This window comes from Pelmatolapia mariae, linkage group LG9, assembly GCF_036321145.2.
Source record: "Pelmatolapia mariae isolate MD_Pm_ZW linkage group LG9, Pm_UMD_F_2, whole genome shotgun sequence".
Lineage (NCBI taxonomy): Eukaryota > Metazoa > Chordata > Actinopteri > Cichliformes > Cichlidae > Pelmatolapia > Pelmatolapia mariae.
In genome coordinates this window covers 6,960,001-6,982,500 of record NC_086235.1, presented here as the reverse complement: position 1 = coordinate 6,982,500, position 22,500 = coordinate 6,960,001, and the positions used below count along the sequence as shown (strand labels likewise).

At 45.2% G+C, this 22,500-nt stretch overlaps 1 protein-coding gene across 4 annotated transcripts in view; it reads left to right on the top strand.

The window, feature by feature from the left end:
- Window positions 1-22,500, top strand: part of LOC134634964 (zinc finger protein 501-like) — a 55,386-nt gene that overhangs the window by 16,548 nt on the left and 16,338 nt on the right. For 2 of the 4 annotated variants that reach the window (XM_065471678.1, XM_065471679.1), the window contains exon 3: window positions 18,843-19,439. The exons of 1 other annotated variant lie outside the window; for it this stretch is intronic. In XM_065471678.1, coding sequence (XP_065327750.1) covers window positions 18,843-19,439 — 597 coding nt within the window. Of the gene's footprint in view, window positions 1,966-18,842; window positions 19,440-22,500 lie in introns of those variants that run through there. One more of the 4 variants, XM_063484473.1, reaches the window with a different exon arrangement.

The window sequence follows — 22,500 nt, the reverse complement described above, 5'->3', positions numbered from 1 at the left end:
GGGTCATCTTTCACCACTGTAAGTCACCTTAAAACACACAAACGAGTCCACACAGGAGAGAAACCATACAAGTGCAGACACTGTGACAAAAGCTTCACAGTTTCAGGTAATCGTAACAAGCATGAACGTACACACATGGAAGGAAACTACAGCTGTGACCAGTGTGACAAGAGCTTCAGGAATCTCAGTTCATACTCCAAACACAAACGATCCCACGTTACTAATAAATTGTTTCACTGTTACCAATGTGCCAAAACATTCACTAAATTATCTGCTCTGTGCAAACATCAGCGTGATCACTCAGGGCTGAAATCACTCCCATCACAGTGAATCTGAAGAGACAGAAACCAGACACTGAGGTTGGTGGTAGACTAACCTCCATCTGCTGCTGCCCCAACCAGATCCTCTGGTTTCAGTGTCAGAGTTAAAACCCTTGAGATCAGGCTCCACAGAGTTCAGATGGACTCTCCTGTAAAGATCTGATGAGCAATGTTCCCTCTAATTTTTCATGTGTCTGAGCGAACACACAAACTCCCTGAGCGATCCCTTGGACCACTGTGAGCAACATCAGACGTGTGCACTGTGGTCACGCCAGCATCGAATCCATCCAAGTTACATGGTTTATTAAAATAATCAAATTACAGCATTTATGTTAGACTACTTTTAATTAACTACTTTAGCCCACTTACAATGAAAATTAAAAAAAATCTTGTTCATGACCTGTGTAGTATGTTAACACTATTGGAAGTAAAAATAACTTGAACTCCAATTTTGAAAACAAAACTTTTGTTTTTCTTTTTTTTTTTTTTTTAAATAAAGCTCTGACTTCTATTATCACTATGAGTCTGTGGTCTGGGAGAGAGTCCTGTAACTCTCTGTCTGCAAAATACAGTAAATAATGACCAATGTTGGGCAATTAATTATATAGTTCTTCAAAAAAGCAACTGAGTTATGCAAACAAAGTTTTTTGCAGCCATTTACCTAAAATGCAGCCAAGGCGTTTTTTAAAAATGAACATTTCTAACTATTTACAGAACAATCAGGTGTTCTGCATCAAATCACTCACATCTCAAATCACCGCCGTCACTCCTAAAACTTCCCCCTTCCTAAACAACTAAGTGCGATGTTGCCATGTCATTTTTTGTTTGGTCGACATGGTACATTCTTTGACCAATAGGAAAGGGTGTTTTGGTTTCGTCTTTGCTCACAGGCGGAGAGTGCTTTCGAGTGTTTTCCTTATAAAATGCAGTTTTTACCGTTTCTTCCCGCAGTAAATATAAACAACGATAGTATTCAGGAAGAAAACCAAACATTGCAGATATTTTTATCATAACTCTGGTTTTATGTGGCCTATCAACACAATTTAAAAACTGGTATAAAGTCCACACTTTTTGCGTCAATTGTTCCGTCTGTCCTGCTCACATCTCCAATGGTTGTACACGTTGTCATAAACGTGGCTTCACTCCACATCAGTCACGCCGCTTTGCTAGCTAAAACACCGGTGTCGGCGCATAAGGACGCTGTCATAGCCTGTCAACCACGTTGATTGGCTGCGTATATGCGAATGTGAATCGCATTATTGGCTGGACTATGGGATAAGGTGGCATCGTTCTAATCCCATACGGGAGCAGCCAGTCACTTACTGACTCACACTGCAAACAGAATTGTTAAAGTTTTAATTTTAATTTCAATTCAGGTTAGATTTTTTTTTCTGTGCGCAGAGACCGTGCCAGCAGCTTAGAGGGAACATTGCTGATGAGGCAACTATGAATGAAAATGGTTCCCTAGTTCCATTTTAAGGTGTCGAAACTAAACTGTTCTACTTCAGTGTTCATGTCGAGTGGTTTGCTTTGCTGCAGCAGTTGGATGAAAAAAAATCTGTTTTCATGTTATCAAGTTTTTATTGACTGTATTTTGATCCATGTGTTCTGAAGATGTTATTTTGTTCACTTTGTTTGTGTTATGAAGTCTTGCAAATGTTAAATAAACATTTAAAATGTTAAACAAAGAAATAGTTTGAGCTGTGATTTCATTTCCTGTATTTCAGAGTAAAGACTGAAGTGACAAATGGAAACATGTTTACAGTCAGAGTCAGATGAACTGTTTTCAGTGGCACAGATGGAGGTTTATCAGAGGAGGAGCCTTGGCTGTTCTCCCCTCACACTGAACAGGGTTCCTGCAGCTTATTAAAAATCTGACCTGAAAGTTATGAAAAATAAGATCTTTAAAATCTTTTTTGTTGTTGTTTTAATTTAGTTTTAGACAATAGAACAAAGAAAAAAGACTCTGCACACACACACACACACACACACACACACACACACACACACACACACACACACACCAACCAAACAACCAACAAAAAACTAAAGCAGTCTGAGCAAACAAACTTTCAGTAAGTCACATACTTAATCCCTCATATACCAGCTACACACACGTCCTATCTTTGCCTTTGCATTGAACCTTTTCCTCTCAGGATTCTCTCTCTCTCTGATCGCAGGGCAAGTACTGCACCACAGGTCGCCATATGTCCATGAAATCATCATCATTGTCATTTAATTTCGTACTGAGCCTTTCAGATGGCAGAATCTTAAAAATTTCTTTGCAACACTGAGTTACAGTAGGGGGTCTGCTCCTTAATCCAGTTCAATAACACAAATCTGACATTAAACATAAGCTTATTTAATAACGTGGATCTCTTTTTGTCCAGATTTTTATTCAGAGGCAGCAACCGTGGTAATAATTAACCTGGATCTTTACAGATCTTATAATTTAGTATCAAGTTCATTTCTTTGTTTATGCAGAGCCAGAATTTAGACATTTTTGGACAATCCCATAAAGATGCAGTCTGCTGTTTTATATTTGAGACAAAAGGTTGAAAGACAAAAAACAATTTTTCCTTTTTATCCATTTCTGTCGTTCTTTTAGCGATGGTAAATATTCTTGAATCTAAAATTTCTATAGAAGTCTGAAATGTATTGGATTGGTTTCTTCTGGGGTAAAAATCTTTTTTGTGAAAAAGTCCTGGAGGGAGAGCTGGTTTTCACTTCATAACGAGGAAGCGCTTGGGTGTTAATACTTGGAGGTCATTTGTGTCCTGTGATAGCTTTGTGATGGTGCATTAATGCATGAGTCAGTATCTAAAAAGTAATCCCCTTTGAGGTGCACGACTCTGCTTGTCATGAGCCGCCCTTTATGTGAAGGGACAGTTTGTTCCACAGTTTAGCAGCAGTCACAGCAAAGGCCCGGTCTCCTCTGTGTTTAATCTGGATCCTGGGACAGCTGAGAGCATCCACACACCTCAGTGACCTTACAGGAGTGTACCATTTTAAAAGATCAGAAAGGTTTTTTTTTTCCTGCCTTGCTTGGTATTATTGTTTTTAGTTCAACCTCACATGTCTAAATGTAGTTGTTGTTGTATTAACGCAACTAATCTGAAATAACACAAAAAAACATAAAACCTAGCAGTATTTTTTTACTGTAAAAACCACAGACATGTTCAGTAAATTATTTTATAATTTGAAATGCAAATATAAATTGTGCATTTTGAAAACGTATGCACAGACTTTGTAAAAATATACAACATCCACATCCAGCACGGCCTGCACGTCGTCCACGTAACGAACCATCTGCCGTGTTTTGCCACTGCCCATTGAAGCTGTTATGTAGCAGCCCGCCAGAGCTGCCACGCCACCGCCACCGGACCCGTGGCAGGAGATACAGGTGCAGTAGCCGGAATATTGCTAGGAGCAATGATCCAAAGGGTTGAACCTCCAGACTGAGACTGGGTGCTGATCAGAAATCTTCAGAGAACCAGCGGGAAGCAGGGACCAGTCCATTTACAGCTGACAGCCCAGACAGCGGTCAAGGTCCCGAATCGTGTCGTTTGGGGTCCTGTTGCTAATCACAAGAAGATTCTAGAGCCACAGGATTATGTTTTGTTTTCCCCACTGGCATCACTGATGTGGGGACAGTAAATGATAACAGTAAACTGTATAGATAAAAAAAAAAATACAGATCTATCACTCTGCTTTAAGAAAAGAAAATACATCAGAAGTGTTTGATGTATGGTGGCTGTTAGGGTGGGAAAATTATTTGATTTTTATTAAAATCATTACATAAAGCTGTTTTGTTATATACACAATGCAAATGTGCTCATAACTGAGTCGGCGCTCCGTATTTTGAGAGTTAAGAGCTTCATTCAGAGTTACTGTCTGTATTGATATATTGCAGGATGACGTAGGGTGCAGAGGGTTTTTTGCAGCATGCTTACACATACACATGATAATGGGTAGAGTAGACTCAGGGTCAGGCAGTCTGAACAAAATGTCCTGAACTAGCAGTAGGATAATATTAAATAATCAAAGCTAGAAGAGAGATGTTTTTCTTTTCTGTCTCTCACAGAGGAGGGGCAGACACGAGACAAGGTCAGGACGTGGACAGAAGAGGATTTGCAGCTGTGTGGAAACACATGGCTAGTTGTGGTGTTACCTTAGACCAGGGGTCGGCAACCTTTCTGATGATGAGTGCCATCTAAAATTTCCTCAGAGGTCAATGTGCCATATGATTGCATTAGCAATTAATTTAATAACGCTCTGTATTAACAGTTACACACTATATAGAACAACTTAGACCATTATATTTGTTTGCAGATGTTGGCAGCTATCAGCGAGTAGTTATCAGCTATTTTGAAACAAAAAAAAAAACACATTTTATCCATAACAGCAATCAAATTGTACAACAGAAAATGCAAATGCTATTTATGGTCTCCTCACAACAATGATAAGAAAAATAAACTGGGCCAATATGGCATGTTTGTTAATACAGAGACACACATGTTAATGTTATCTCTGGTCTCCCACTCAGAGACACAGGTCTCCCAGTGTCCAGCATTCAGACGGCTAACTGAGAACACTCTTTATGTGAGAGAAAATATGCTCACACAGATATGTAGAGCCAAATACTGTCAATAAGGCCTCTGCAATGTTCTGAAGACAGTGAAACTTGTCAGGTAGTGATGTCCAGCAGGTGAAAACGCAAGCTCCATGAACACGCACAGTTGTGGATTCCAGCTGCGTTCGTAGTTCTGCAAACTTTGACCCCCACAGAGTCGAGCTTTTCATTTCAATCAGCTGCATTTCGATGTCCTCTGTGTTCAGGCAGTTAATGCGAGACAAACCCAGCTGCTCATTAAAGCTTTGTGGTTTGATCAGAAAAGAAAACATTGGTCCATACACCTGAAAGTTCCGAAAACGCATTGTGAATTCTGTCTCGAGTCTACGGATGTATCCGTGTATTTCCGTGGTGATGATGCTGCACTGAGCTGAAAGCTCCTGAAGCATTTGAAGTGTCTGAATGTGGAAATTTCAACATCGACGAATAAAACTGCCAGCTAGCAACGTCCCTCTCACCGGTTGGCTAAGTTATTTTTAGCCAATTACAAGTTGAATAAGTTGGGGTTGTTAGCTAAGATACCGTCATTAAGAAGCGCCACAACTAATGTATCTATGCGAACTTGAGGAAAAGCCATAAAGCCTTTGAATGAAAACAAACGCTCTTGTGACAGTGATGTACACTGTCTTGTTGGTATATGCATGATTTCTATACATTTTACGTCAGATAAAAACTTTGCTTGTAAGATAATTATTTATTAAAGCGAGACATTTTAAATGAGAATAAGAAAGAAAAGTATTTCTTTGTGCCCCTCTTACAAAGCTGTTACCAGCTGTCAGCTACTTAGAAAAGGATCCTGGTGTTATTTGTCTCTCAGAAACAGTTCATAACTTCCCCTCAACTCATTCATGTCACCTTAAGGGTAAACCTGTTTCTCCATCACCTGTTCAGCTCTGATGATTCAGTAAGGACATCTCCTGGTTTCATCTTCATGTTTCCCTCTCACCAGATATACAAACCGATATCATGACCAGCAGCTTTTACAGCTGTGGCTCCAGCAAACATCAGCTGAAATTAATGTTAAATAAATTCTAACAACAGCTGATCAAGCTTAAACGTGCTTCAACTCAGACTTCCGGTCGAACTGACGCACGCCGTGCTTCTTGAGCCAATTTTGAACTAGTTTTTTCATAGTTTTCGGTGCTTTTGCTTGCTGTTAATTTTGAACCAGAACCAGTGAGTACCACGTGAGTACAAACCTCGGTGAACACTGCTTAATTTAAATCATCACGTCAACTGAGGAAGGCAACAATATTAAGAAGTCGCTGGAGTTTATGACAGAGGAGATTTCTGTTGTCAAACTGCAGCAGAAAGCCATCCTGGACCTGGTCGAGGAAGTTAAGGCTCTCCGCATACAGAACGCAGAGAAGGATCAGTGGCTGGCGTACCTGGAGAACAGAGTGGCGGATTTGGAGCAGTACACCCGGATGAACGATGTCATCATCACGGGGCTTCGCATCAAACCCCGGTCATACGCCCGGGCGGTCGCAGCTGACAATGTAGGAGGGCCAGGAGAGGAAGATGTCCATGGAGCTTCAAGTGGTTACCTTTCTACGGTCCAAAGGTGTGGAAGCAGTGGCGTGTCTAGAGAATTTTTGTTGGGGGGGCCGGGTAGGGGCACAGATTTGGAGAAGGGTGGCAGATGTAATTGGCAGATAATGTTAAAAAAAACAACAACCGTTAACCATAATTCAATAACCCTATAAACCTAATAACCGAATGCGCTTTTGACTCTTATTAGAATGAGGTTTTAACCACTACGGTGCAAAGTTTTTAGATATTGCGTTGATGAAGTACAAGAGATACAATCAGTGCTCTGTCAGTGTTTACTCAGCATTCAAGGACAGCAATATTTGCATAGTATTTTTACTGACATATAGTGCACATATGTTTTGGGCAAAAAGATTTTTGAATATTAAAATGCGAACATTTTTAACATACAATTGGCAAATTAGCCAATGCAAAACTCTATCTGCCTATTAAAAAAAGAAGATAATCTTATTACAAACTGGTGTTTGATTTTGAAACAGAAAAAAGGAGGGAAACAAATGAAAAGACTAACATTTGAATGAAACCTGAAAGCAAGTAAATACTTTCTATGCTGCCTCATGGTAAACTTTGGTAATACTGATGTATAAAGAACAACACTGGCTGATGATGAAACACAGTCAGCTGGCATGGTGACACTGCCAGTATTAACATGCAGGGCTGGACTGGGACAAAAAATCGGGCATTTTGACCAGAGACCGGCCCCCCAGGTATTAAAGCCATAAAGCCTTTGAATGAAAACAGACGCTGTTGTGACAGTGATGTACAGTCTTGTTGGTATATGTGTGATTTCTATACATTTTACGTCAGATAAAAACTTTTTTTGCAAGATTCAGACAATTATTTAATAAAAGCGAGATATTTTAAATGAGAATAAGTAAGAAAAGTATTTCTTTGTGCCCCCCTTTCCCTGTTAATGTCCTACCTGGCATACTAGAGCCGCCCTTGCACAGTTACCAGCTGTCAGCTACTTAGAAAAGGATCCTGGTGTTATTTGTCTGTCAGAAACAGTTCATAACTTCAACTCATCCATGTCACCTAAAAGGTAAACCTGTTTCTCCATCACCTGTTCAGCTCTGATGATTCAGTAAGGACATCTTCTGGTTTCATCTTCATGTTTCCCTCTCACCACATATACAAACCGACATCATGACCAGCAGCTTTACAGCTGTGGCTCCAGCAAGCATCAGCTGATACTAGAAAGTAATATTAAATAAATTCTAACAACAGCTGATCAAGCTTAAACGTGCTGCTGTTGTTTAGCGCGACATCCGCTGGTTTCCTCTTTCTGGCGCAAAGTGGGCGATAAACAAACAAGAGAGAAAAGCCGATCAGCTGATCATTGATCAGTTTCATGATTGAAGTAGCAACAGGAGAGAGAGGGGGAGAGAATGAGAGCAGAAGAGGCAGCTGTGCAGCAAAGACAGAATAAATCCAGCTTTGTGTCTTTATTTCATTCTAGCTTAAGTCAAACAGTGCCTCTCTCTCAGCTCAATACGAAACGCATAATATTTTCTCTGAATGAGGGACCATTCCATTTTTTAGGAGCCATTGGCAACTCTACTAACTAACCTTATGAATAAAATAAAGTCCACTATCAGTAACATCATAGCAACCACCCAGCTGTATAGAAACTCTGTCATGCTAGCTAGTACGCAGTATGAGTTATTGTAACTGACTGTAAAAAGTCAGCACAACGAAAATAAACTCCACCTAAACTTGGTTTATATCTGACCCAGATAGACTGCAGGTCATAAATCCTTACCTGAAGTTCAGTTCACCTGACACTCGGACCAGCGGCCGCCTCGGGTCTCTCCTCCTGCCTCCCCTTTCCCTCATCCACCTGCTGGCCTCTGTGGAAGCTCCGCCACAGCCACCACCAAACAACTGACTTATTTTTACACATCGGCCAGCATCTGGCCAATCTACCACCTTTCATTGTTCATGCCGTTACAATTTTTTTTTTTAAAAAAAAGTCATCAGCCCACCGGGTAAATGCCTGGTATGCCCGATGGCCAGTCTAGCTATGTTAACCTGTTAATCTTTCTCCGAAAAATTGTTTTCTGCGGTGCCTCTTTCTTGCTTGGCTCTCCTACCTTTGCTAACATGACGCTCATAGCGCAGAAGCCGATGCTGCATTCACGTACATTCGGATATCTGAGCTTCACTGTGAAAACATAATCGTACATTTCATATTTCATTGAATTTTATTGTTTTAGCTTCGGGGTGGCACCTGGGGTGGCCAGTCTGGTTGTGGGGGTGGCCTGTGCCCCCCCAGGCCACCCCGCTGGACACGCCACAGTGTGGAAGTGAATTATAACAACCATGAGGTTTGCCACCCTCTAAACCGAAAAAATGACAGTGACAAACCAGCCATCATTGTGAGATTTGCTAACAGAAAACACAAAACAGCACTGTTAAAACAAGGAAAGAAACTGAAAGGAGCCGATGTCTTCATGAATGAACATCTGATAAAAAGAAATGCGGACATCGCCAGGAAAGCATGTTACTTGAAGAAACAGGGAAAAATTCAGAATACATGCACCACCAACTGTAAAGTATTCATTAAACTCAATGTAACACCGGAACAAGCCAAAGTGTTGGTCATCAGAAATATGGAAGAGCTGGACAAATAATGAGGTTCAACTTACACTGGAGGTATGAATACACATGTGACGTGACTGTAGAAAAGCCTGTGTTAGGGTGAACTACATTACCCAGCAGTCTCTGGGCAGTGATGGGATTCATGGGATTTCGGAGCTGGATGGTGTTCGTTCGTTCCTGGGCTGGCGATTGAGGAGAGAGCTGCTGGGAAGGGAAGCAAATAGCCCATCCTGTATTTGTTGGGGATGGTGTGCGTCAATTAAAAGTGAGTTAATGTTCCATGCTCAAGAAGTTTACCCTGCTACTTGTGTGTATTGGGTTTAGTGGCCGTTAGCATATGTGCTAGTTAGCGATAGCTATGACAGCCCAGTTATTTGATTGTTTTGGGGCTTGTTCCTGCTTTGTCTGGTCCACCTGCCAATTGATGTGAATTTGTACACTGTAACAGCGCTGCATTACGTAGTGGCTAAGTAGGGGGCTGACTGTTTACTAGGTGCATCATCATAAGTGGGTCGTCTCTTGTGTTGGAGTGCCCTCTTGTGGCGCCTTTTGGGTAGTGCCTCGGTAAATGTGAAACCGTAAGTGATATCAGACTGATTTGTGGTGGAGGGATTTGTTACCAGTTTTCTTAATCTTTGATCCGTATTCATGCCTGTTCTATTATTGTTCTGTTTCCTATGCCCTGTTCTTAATCATAGAAACCACACCATATCACCCCTCCACATCCTCCTACTGTATACCATACCTCCCTGTACCATCCATCTGACCGCCAATAAACTCCACCTGTGGCAATCTAATCCCTGGATGTCAGCCTCTCCTTCTGACCGAGGATAGTTACTATTGCAGCACTCCCCAGCATTAAACTGACGTACACCATTCTGTACAAAGTGGTCCTTCGAGCCGGATCCGCTGCACTTGCATGACATGGTTGCCTCCAGAGATCAGGATGATGCACGAAGTCCCCGTCCTAGCAGGATCCATCGAATCCCTGGACATCTGGAGGACTATGAGTTGTCCTACCATACCCGTGGGCCAAGGCTGTCACCCAATCCAACAGAGGAGGTTATGATGGCACCGTCAGACTCCCACTACACAAGGAGGCCGGATGTGGAGGAGATAAGATGGCGAAGAATGGAGGATTGTCTGAGTAATATCCAGCATCAGATGCGATCTCTGCAAGTGACTGTAGCAGAGTCCCGCGACCTTAACAAACGGGTGCAGCGACTTGAGCAGCTCACCTCTCCGATACCAAAGGGGACATTAATGGAGGTGGAACCAATGGCTTCAGCTGTCCCCACACCAAATCCTACAGAGAGGGAGCCCAAATCTATTCAGGAAGGGGAGAGAATTACAGAGCCCGTCCGTGTGATGTCAGCTCCTTTAGGCCCAGTCCCTGGCACTTCCACCGCACACGTTTGGCCACCCACAGTGCTCTCGATGGATAGATCAGCGTCTGCCCCGAGATTCACTTCACCATGCCCTGACTATCTTCTCAGACCGGTGCATCCAGCGACTCCTGCTTCACCTGCTGTAGCCAGCGCTGTAGCTACACAGGCAGTACAGATGTCTGGGCCTCCCGGGCCATCGCAGACACCTCAACCAGACCCTCCCTCATTGGCTCGGCCGGCCACTATGCAACCTTCTATTGCAAAGGAGGACTTCACTCTGGGGTTCCAGCCATGGATCCCACCACTTCGCCCTCAGCCTCAACAGCCTCGACATGCTTCATTCCAACCTGTGCCACCTGCACAGGAGCTTAGACCTCAGCCAGGTATGCCCCCAGCAGCAAACCACGCGGGTTCAGAACCCAGTATGTTGGAAATGGTGATTGCATCTTCCTATGGCCTCCCTAAGCCCAAGCTCACTGTTTTCAGTTCTGGGAAGGAGAGTGACTTTGCCTTACTGAAGAAAGGACTGGATAGTGTTCTTGGGCCTCACAAGCACTTGTCCGAGGATTACAAGTATCAGATCTTGCTAGATCACTTGAAGTTCCCAAGTGCATTCCAAGTGGCTAAACGCTACATCCATGACCCAACTCCATATACTAGTGCAATGAGGGCTCTTGAGCAGAAGTACGGCCAGCCAAGACAACTGGTACAGAGTGAACTCAGCGCCATCCTGTGCACACCACACATAAAACCAGGTGACTCACAAGCCTTTGAAGCTTTCTCCCTGTCAGTTGCCAGTCTAGTGGGGATGCTTACCACGATGGACGGGGTGGCAGAGAGTGAACTCCACTGTGGATCCCACGTAGACCGATTACTCACCAAACTCCCTCTGAGTTATCGGGATAACTTTGCAGAGTACTGCCTTAACCGAGGGATCCTGTGGCCTGGATCAAATCGCACTTATACCCTCTACGATCTAGCCGAGTGGTTGGAGCGCAAGACCCAAGCAATGCAGGTCTCCCGACGGGCCACGGAGCTGTATGCCTCAGAGAAGCCCTGGTTGGAGGGGAAAGTCAGTAGGCACTTGGAAACAAAACCCAAACCCAAGTTGGCCTCTGTGTATTATGGACCTGAAACCACGGCCACCAAACCACCTGCTGTGGCCCATCCAGGTCCCAAGAATGTGGCAATGCAGAAGAAAAGAGAACGTTTCAAGCCTTACTGCCCTTTCTGTGAAGGGACAGAGCATTACTTGAGTGGATGTAATGAGTTCTCCCGGCTGGATGTGGCTGCGGTTGTGGACTGGATCAGAGACAAGAATAAATGTTGGAGGTGTGGCAGGAACCATTCTGCTGACAACTGCACGCTCAGGAAACCCTGCAGCACCTGTGGTGAGCAACACCTCCTTGTATTACATGGCCTCGCCAAGGCTAAAGAGCAGAACCCCAGTATCCTGACCATGTGCACAGCATCCAGTGTCATCTATGTTGACCATTCCAGTCACTCTGGGAGAGTGATGTTGAAGGTGGTAAGAGTTCAACTCCACAATGGGAAAAAAACCATGGACACCTATGCTGTGCTGGATGATGGTTCAGAGAGAACCATAATATTGCCTGCTGCTGTGAAGTTCCTCGGCCTAGCCCCAACAGACGAGGTTCTGGCCCTCCGAACCATCAGGCAGGATGTCCTGCAGCTGCATGGGGGAAGCATATCATTGGAGGTGTCCACTAAAGCTAAGCCGAAGGTGAGGCATCAAATACTAAATGCATTCACAGCAGAACAACTGTCTCTGGCAGAGCAATCTTGCCCGGTGGAAACACTCAAAAGGAAGTACAGTCACCTGCAACGACTTCCCCTCACAGGTTTCAGCAAGGTGAAACCTATGATCCTGATTGGATCAGATCACCCGCACCTTATCACTCCGGTATGCCCAGTGATTCGTGGACCACCTGGAGGGCCAGTAGCAGTCTGCACGGAGCTGGGGTGGGCGCTGCAGGGACCCGCCAAGAGTCTTCCACATCCAGCGGCTGGACAGGCATGCTTGCACTCATCATTCATCCCACAGACATCAGAGCTCTCCAAAGATGTTGAGAGGCTATGGCAGCTTGACGTCCTCCCTTTTAGGAATGAAAAGGAGGTTACCAGGTCCAAGGAGGACCAGCAGGCAATCGACATTCTTGAATCCAGGACAGTCCGAGTACAGGTAGAGGGAGTCCACCGATATGCTACTCCCTTGCTGCGCTGCACAGGGTTTCCTCAGGTGAAGGCACCTGAAGGGGCTGTCATGGCTCTTCTGAGAGCCAATGAGCGTCGGCTACGCAAGGACCCCAGCAGAGCACAGACATACAACGAAGAGATCAAAAAGCTGGAGAAGGCAGGCTATGTGGTAAAGCTGACTCCGGAGGAGGTGCATGGTTCCACTGAATCCTGGTACATTCCACACCATCTTGTGCATCACAACAACAAAGCCCGCCTAGTCTTCAACTGCTCCTTCCTGTACCAGCAAACTGCCCTTAATGACCTCCTGCTGCCAGGCCCCACGCTTAGCCCCTCACTCCTTGGTGTGTTAATCCGATTCCGCCAGCATGCTGTGGCCATAAGCGGTGACATAAAGGCCATGTTTCATCAGGTGCGCCTGCTTCCCGAAGATCAGCCTCTGCTTCGCTTTCTGTGGAGGGATGGACAGCCGGAGCGCCCACCTGATGTGTATGAATGGCGAGTGTTACCATTTGGTACAACCTGCAGCCCCTGCTGTGCCACTTACGCTTTACAGCGGCATGTGCGAGACCACCGTGAGGGGAATGAGGATGTGTATGAGTCCGTCCATACAGCTTTTTATGTCGACAATTGTCTGCAGTCTCTTCCGACTCCCTGCCAGGCTAAACAGCTACCGGACCAAATGAGACAGCTACTGGCCAGGGGAGGATTTGAGATACGGCAGTGGGCTAGTAATGTGCCAGAGGTGGTGTCCCACCTGCCTACTGCTGCCCGTTCTGACAGCTGTGAGCTCTGGCTGACCTTTAACCAAGCTGATCCACCAGAGTCGATGCTTGGGTTACGTTGGCACTGCCCCACCGATACCTTGGGGTACAAGCATCGCCCAGTCTCCTACGCAACACCAACTCTTCGCAATGTGTACAAGGTGCTTGCCAGCCAGTATGACCCTGAGAGGGAAGATTCTTGTACAATCGATGTGGCAGAAGGAGATGGGCTGGGATGAACCTATCACCGGTGTCCTTCGTGCCACCTGGGCAGAATGGGAAAAGGAGCTGCCGTACCTGCAGAACATTACCTTACCGAGGTGTTATGTGCCACCTGCTACAGACTCTCCGAGTTGCACCTTTGAGCTGCACGTGTTCTGTGATGCCTCCGAGAAAGCGTATGGATCTGTAGCTTATCTGAGGACCACAGATTGCCACGGACATGCCAGCACTTCATTCCTGTTGGCCAGATCCCGAGTCGCTCCTCGGAAGAGATTGTCCATGCCTCGGCTCGAGCTCAGTGCTGCTCTCACTGGAGCGCAGCTTGCCAAGACTCTCCAAACTGAGCTTACCATACCCCTGCGGAATACCATCTTGTGGACTGACTCTACTACCGTGCTGAGTTGGTTGCAGTCAGATTCCTGCCGGTACAAGGTCTTTGTCGGGACTCGAATTGCTGAAATCCAGGAGCTCACCAGTTCTCATCAGTGGAGGTATGTCACGTCAGCAGAAAACCCGGCTGATGACATCACCAGGGGGAAGGAACTCTGTAGTCTTTCGGCAGACAGCCGTTGGGCGCAGGGCCCCGAGTTCTTGCAACAAAGTTCGGCACACTGGCCCTCCCAACCTACTGGTAGGGCTGAGACTACAGATGAGCTGCGCAAGGGGATGTTATGTGGGCTTGTCACAGTGGCCCAGACTCCTACTCCAGACCCTGGAAACTTCACATCTTGGGAGGAGCTTGTGGAAGCTACTTACTATGCACGCCATGGGGCGGCTTCTCCTCCAATGACCGCCCCTGATCGTGTGGAGGCCGAGATAGCCATTTTGAAGTCAGCTCAGTATGACAGTTTTCCGGAGGAGGTGGTAACTCTGATGAAGGGACGGACTCTGGCCCTGAATAGTCGACTTTGTTCGCTCTGCCCTGAGTACGATCAGGTTACTGGCCTGATAAGGGTTGGAGGACGCCTGAGACGTGCCGAAGGTCTGGACTTAGACACCATACACCCTATTGTGCTACCTCCCGAACACCCGGTAACTAAGCTCCTTGTCCAACACTTTGACACGATTCTGTTGCACCCTGGTCCAGAGCGCATCTTTGCAGAGATACGGCGCGCTTATTGGATCATTAGAGGGCGACAAGTAATCCGGAGACATCAAAGACAATGTGCAGAGTGCCAGAAATGGCGGGGGAGGCCTGCTCCCACCAAAATGGCTGATTTGCCGGCAGCGAGACTCCGGATGCACAAACCTGCTTTCTGGTCAACGGGAGTTGATTGCTTCGGTCCCTACACCATCAAGATAGGCCGGAGGCATGAGAAGCGCTGGGGCATAATCTTTAAGTGCTTAACCACCCGATGTGTACACCTGGATTTGCTGCCAAGCCTGGACTCAGACGCTTTCCTCATGGCTGTGCGAAGATTCGTCCCGCGACGGGGTACCCCATTCGAGATATGGTCAGATCAGGGCACTAATTTCCGAGGGGGTGCTCGAGAGTTACAGGAAGCTTTCTCTATGATGACGCCCATTCTTCAGGCACAGCTGGAAAGGAGAGGATAACCTTTCATTGTAATCCACTGCATGCCCCCCATTTTGGGGGAGCATGGGAACGGGAGATAAGATCGGTTAAGGGGGCACTCCAGGTCATCCTGAAGAATCAGATTGTGACGGAAGAAGTCCTCTGCACGGCTCTCCTTGAAGTAGAAGGGATCCTTAATGTGAAACCTCTTGGTTACGCATCCTCAGATATTGCTGATCCTGACCCCATTACGCCAAATCTCCTGCTTATGGGGCGGCGGGACGCTTCACTGCCGCAGGTGATTTACGGACCAGGGCATTTTATCACCAGTCGAAGATGGAAACAAAGAAAGGTAATTGCTGACCACTTCTGGAGCCAGTTTATTCGGAGGTACCTCCCAGGTCTTCAGCTCAGACAGAAATGGCGTGATCTGACACCCGACCTCGCTGTAGGTCAGGTTGTCATGATCGTGGACTCGCAACTGCCCCGGGCCATGTGGCCAGTTGGGAAGATTTCAAAGGTGTTTCCCGGAGCAGATGGTGTAGTGCGTTCGGCGGAGGTGCAAGTAAAGGATCATACTTACATACGACCAGTTGTTAAGTTGGTCACCCTGCCTCAGATGCCAGAGGAAGAGACCTCCGCATAGTACAACACAGACTTTTTGTAATGATGTGTATTTGTTGCACAAATACAGGGGCGGCTGTAGAAAAGCCTGTGTTAGGGTGAACTACATTACCCAGCAGTCTCTGGGCAGTGATGGGATTCATGGGATTTCGGAGCTGGATGGTGTTCGTTCGTTCCTGGGCTGGCGATTGAGGAGAGAGCTGCTGGGAAGGGAAGCAAATAGCCCATCCTGTATTTGTTGGGGATGGTGTGCGTCAATTAAAAGTGAGTTAATGTTCCATGCTCAAGAAGTTTACCCTGCTACTTGTGTGTATTGGGTTTAGTGGCCGTTAGCATATGTGCTAGTTAGCGATAGCTATGACAGCCCAGTTATTTGATTGTTTTGGGGCTTGTTCCTGCTTTGTCTGGTCCACCTGCCAATTGATGTGAATTTGTACACTGTAACAGCGCTGCATTACGTAGTGGCTAAGTAGGGGGCTGACTGTTTACTAGGTGCATCATCATAAGTGGGTCGTCTCTTGTGTTGGAGTGCCCTCTTGTGGCGCCTTTTGGGTAGTGCCTCGGTAAATGTGAAACCGTAAGTGATATCAGACTGATTTGTGGTGGAGGGATTTGTTACCAGTTTTCTTAATCTTTGATCCGTATTCATGCCTGTTCTATTATTGTTCTGTTTCCTATGCCCTGTTCTTAATCATAGAAACCACACCATATCACCCCTCCACATCCTCCTACTGTATGCCATACCTCCCTGTACCATCCATCTGACCGCCAATAAACTCCACCTGTGGCAATCTAATCCCTGGATGTCAGCCTCTCCTTCTGACCGAGGATAGTTACTATTGCAGCACTCCCCAGCATTAAACTGACGTACACCATTCTGTACAGTGACACACAACACAACACATGGCACAGTCTAAAAGAACTTCATCTGCATCCGGCAACAATATCACTATAACTCATTGGAATTCTGTTTATGATAATCTGGAAATAAAATCAATGACATATGTAAGCGGGAATACATGAAAACCACAAGACACACCATACAAGCTAGTTTTTTGGCACTTTTTACAAAGATTACATTAATTTAAACATAAACATACGCAGATGCCCAAACCCTAACAACACAAACACTACAAAAATGTATATTAGTACCACCAGATTTTCATATAATTGCATTTAAAAGTGTACTAAAAATTCTCCTGTATGACTGGAAATGAATCCTGGGATATGGTGGGCCACGAAGGATACACCCGACCCATCTTTCAAATCTGGGGAAAAGTAGGACGCATTTGTTGCCACATTTGGAGGATGAATTTGGAAAGCCTTCATCACGTCGCTGTGACATAATTGCCTACAAATACTGCATTGAAGCATCATTCCCCTGAATTTGGACACAGCCCTCCTCTCCTGGAGCAGCTCACTTTGCTCCGCCCCCTTTTTCTCCATCATCATCTTTTTTGACGGTTGGCAAACAAGGATGTGGTGCTTTGCTGTCACCAACCATCTGGCTTGGAGTGTGGATCAGAATCTGAGCTTATCAAATAATCAAAAATGTTAAAAAACCAAACAAAAAGTTAATAAATTCCCCTCTCGCTCCTGCAGGTGGTCTATCCTTCAATCTCAGGTCCTCTACCAGAGGCCTGGGAGCTTGAGGGTCCTGCACATCCTAGCTGTTCCTAGGACTGCGCTCCTTGGGCATAGATCTCCGATGTTGTTCCTCAGATTTGCTGGAGCCAAATCTACTGATGCCACAGTAGATTTCACATTACACGAAAAGAATAACGGGGATAGAGCATTTAATTTAAACTCGCATAAAGTACAGACTTTGATCAGTATTATAATTATGTACAAATATATACAGATGCATCAAAGAATACAGCCAGTCATTTGTGGTCCCTGAAAGGATCAATGATGGACAGTTTACAGTGTAGCCACTGTGAGTACAAGAAAACAATTATTACAATATAATGTGTTAAATTTGCTTAGATGAGAGTGTCCACCAGTAGATCACAGCAATAGGGAAGGATTTGTCTGTGTGTTTTAGTTTGGCTTAGCTATAGGCCTGAGGATGTGTGTAATTTTGTAGAGGGAAAGGAATTTATTGACACTGGGGTTTTGCCTGTCATAAAAGGAGACTGGAAGCTACAGTGGGGGATGCGGATGCTGATGCTTTAACCTGAATCTAATAAACGGTCGTAAGTGTTATAAACTTAGAAGTAGGTTTGCAGGAGACTCTCCACCTTATCTGTAAATGTAAGACAACAAGAGACCAATGGCCCAGTGGATGCAGAGTGGGGGTCTCAATGTTTGTAATATGTTAACTGTGTTTTGTGTGTTGTCTAAAGGAATTTGGTGTAGCTTGGTTGAGGAGATTACTTTTATGACTGGCAGGAAGTCATAGATACAGACACACACACAGTGCTTTGACTGTTACGACGCACCCACACCTACACGGACACTCACTCACGTGCACTCACACATACACACAGGTACGTGCATACAGTCACTCACGTGCACTCACATAGACATACCGGTACGCACGTGCTCGTGCATACACACACAGACACAGAGTTTGCAGCACACCATGGGGGTTTTATGATGGGGTCACTTCTATAAAGCTGACTGTAACAAACAAAGGAGTGCAAGATCTGCAGAGGGACACCGGCCTTGCATGTCTTCCCTTCTAGAAGATGCATGCTTAACTGAAGATGAATAAAGGTTTTGTGAAATGACTACTGAGTCCGGTGCCGTCTCTGGATGCCTCGAGGACTAAAGAAGAACCAGGGTGAAACTGTTTCATAACACCACACAGAAAGTAGAGCAGACGTACTAACAGAGGTTCAGCAAACATTTTATTATGTTTATGTATGTGATATTATTTCTGTACAAGCAGGATGGGCATGGTTTCAGAGTGTTTGAACAGTCATTAATTATTTTTCAGAATATTCTGTCTTTTCCACGACTGCATTTCACTCACTGCCTCTGTTTGTATCTCTGTCACTGCAGGACCAACATGGAGCGAGAAGTCAGCGCTCTCAGGAGGCCGACAAACCTCGCAGACGAAAGGGAGAGAAAACATACACCTGTGACGAGTGTGGGAAGGATTTTACTGGGAAGACTTCACTAAAATGTCATCAGGTCATCCACACTGGAGAGAAAGCGTTCAGCTGTGACTTGTGTGGAAAGTCTTTTGCCCTAAAGCGTTCCCTAAAAAGACACCAACTCATCCACAGTGGAGTTAAAGCGTACAGCTGTGATCAGTGTGGCAGAGCTTTTAGTCGCAGTTGCCACTTACAGAGTCATCTAGTTACCCACTCTGGAATTAAGGCATACAGCTGTGACATTTGTGGAAAAAGTTTCAGCCTGAAACAGAGCCGAAATACACACCTACGCATTCACACCGGACATGATGTGTACTGCTGTGATCAGTGTGGCAAACACTTTACAACATACGCAAACTTACAACGCCATATGTTTACCCACACTGAGGAACGACCTTATAAATGTGACTTGTGTGAGAAGACTTTTAAAGCTCCACCTCACCTGAGACGACACCAACAGATCCACACCAGAAAGAGACTCTACAAGTGCAGTTACTTTGAGGTATGTAGTTTTATTTGTATCTTGTCATTTTAGCCTGACTTTTTGGAAAAACTCTGCTCATTAAACTGTGTTAGCGTGTTAGCAATTCTACTGCATGGAAAAGCAGCTCTGAGTGATTATTCAGATTTTTATTTCAGTTATGATTTTTTTTTACACGATCATGAAAAACGAAAAGTGCTGAAAATTGATATGATGGTGTTATTTAATGTTCAGGCAGTTTCCTGGTATATCATGATATTGTTATTATTTCAGCATAAATGGCCTTTTGTTTACAGCGGCTCATTCCTCTGTCAGGGGTACATAGAATAAAATAAAATACAAATGAAATTATGTACAAAACTAATTCAGTAATCTTCTCTTATGGTTAACAAATTTTTTTCATTACGCAATGTTATTGTCGTATTCTAGCTGTAGTATCATTGCTTATTTATAAGTTTAGTACTTTTAGTTTTAAAAATACTCATTTAATATTATAATTGCAGTGTCATGGGGGTGGTAGTGTTATTCTTCTGTCTCAGTCAGCTGAGTGTTATAACTGCACAGTTACAGTGTTATTAATGCAGTATAATCAGAATACTTTATTGAATCCTAGGGGAAATTATGTTGGTTACAGTGCTCCAGTACAAACAGTAACAATAACAGACAACACAAGAAGTAAGTAATAGCACTGTATATACATATATATAAGTCAGCTACTAATAAATATCTGAATAAGAAAGAAGAGCATGTGCAAAAAAGGTGTAGCAATAGCAGTATACAGTGTGTTAGGTGGAGGAGTTGTACAGGGAGATGGCCTCAGGCAGGAATGATTTCCTGTGTTGTTCAATGGTGCTTTTTAGTAATCTCAGTCTCTCAGTGAACGTTCTCCTGTGGCTAGCCAGCATGTCATGGAGTGGGTGGTAGGAATTATCCAACATTGTCTTTATCCTGGATAACATTCACCTCTCCGACACCACCCTAAGGGAGTCCAGCTCCATCCCCACAACATTGCTGGCCTTGCTGCAACTGTAACAGGCTCCATGCTGGTTGGCGCATGCACACTATTTTTTTTTTTTTTGTAGATTCAGATTCAGACAATTCAGATTTGTAGATAATTTGTAGATTCAAGCTGCTTTTCATATTTTTGGCCAATTACGTCACCGCCACGCGACGACGGCTGTCCCAATTTGAAGTATACTTCAAATGCATACTCCAAGTGCGCCGTCGATTTCCCCAAATATCAAGCGTGGTCCGGTGCACGCTTCGTGGTCCCATATATCCCACAATTCATAGTGCGGCGGTGGGTGTGGATAATTTTGGCGCAAAATACGGCAGAAGGGAGCGGCCGAAGAGTGAACTGTCAAAAGTAAGTACTGAATATGATGTCACCTATTTATGTGCAAATGTTTAATAACGAAGAACATTAAAACATTCCTGTTGGCCACATGTCGGCAAAGTTATGTGACATTAGTGATGTTTGTACTTTCAGCATTAACTTGGTTTTAAAACCAAGTTAACGCCTTTGGAGCAGAGGATCGCAAGTTCGATTCCTGCCTGGGGCGTCTGTATCCAGTAAGGGTCCTAAGGCTAGACTACCGCAGACATAAGCGAGACAGATAAATATGAAGGCATGCCGGCTCGGACGTCGCCTGGATCAACAAGGTCCGCGTCAGGTGTTGAGGAACCAGGGCACCCTGACGACAAGTGGGCTACTGGAACAAGAAGGCATCGGTGGGCAAGAGACGAAAACAGGGCGTTGTTGGAATGCTACTACACAAGTAACCCTGGCGGAAGGGGCTACATGAATAGGATGAGGGACCTATGGATTCTTCGATATCATCCACAATGACGGCAAAACAACTAGTAGCTCAGTGTTCCAACATTTGAAAGAAGGGACTGCTCTCACAGCTAGAGATTGACGAGGTACAACATAAATGCTACGGCAAGGAGGAGTCAGGACGCCAGGTCAGGGGGGAGATATCATCACCCCCACCCGAGATTGGGTACATAGCCCCAAGTGCGATAGGAGAAGGATCGTTGAGTGCAAGAGGAACTGACCTGAAAGATAGAAGCTTGAAACCTGGATCCCCCGTAGCCGGTTACCAAAGTACCTGGGGATCCCGCAGGCGAATGGGAACCATGAAGAGGCCGCTAGAAAAGCTGCAACCACCAGGTACCTGCAGAGTCAGCTGAACGGTAAGAACAAGATCCGGGCTATCAACACCTACGCCCTGCCCGTGATCAGGTACCCTGCTGGGGTAATAGGCTGGCCAAAGGAGGAGATAGAAGCCACTGACATAAAGATAAGAAAGCTCCTTATGGAGGGTTTCACCCCAAGCCTCAGCACCCTGAGGCTGTACGCTAAGCAGAAGGTGACTGGTGAGTGTCAGCACCACAGTCCAGGATGAGACAACGAACATCCAAGAATACATTGGGAAGATGGCCCCAACTGACCGAGTGCTCAGTGAATACCTCAGGCGACGAGGAACCATCATGGAAGGACAGGCCCCTGCACGGTATGTACTACCGGCTGATATCCAGAAATCCTACCAGTGGCTGGACAAAGCTGGACTGAAAGACAGCACAGAGGCACTAATCATGGCAGCACAAGAACAAGCTCTGAGTACAAGATCCATAGAGGCTGGGGTCTATCACACCAGGCAAGACAAATACAGATACAGACGGACAAAATGGTGGTGGCTAACCAACCGGACATAGTGGTGGTAGACAAACAGGAGAAGACGGCCGTAGTGATCGATGTAGCGGTTCCGAATGACAGCAATATCAGGAAGAAGGAACACGAGAAGCTGGAGAAATACCAAGGGCTCAGAGAAGAGCTCGAGAGGATGTGGAGGGTGAAGGTAACGGTGGTCCCCGTGGTAATCGGAGCACTAGGTGCGGTGACTCCCAAGCTAGGCGAGTGGCTCCAGCAGATCCCGGGAACAACATCGGAGATCTCTGTCCAGAAGAGCGCAGTCCTGGGAACAGCTAAGATACTGCGCAGGACCCTCAAGCTCCCAGGCCTCTGGTAGAGGACCCGAGCACATATATATGTATATATATATATATATATATATATGTA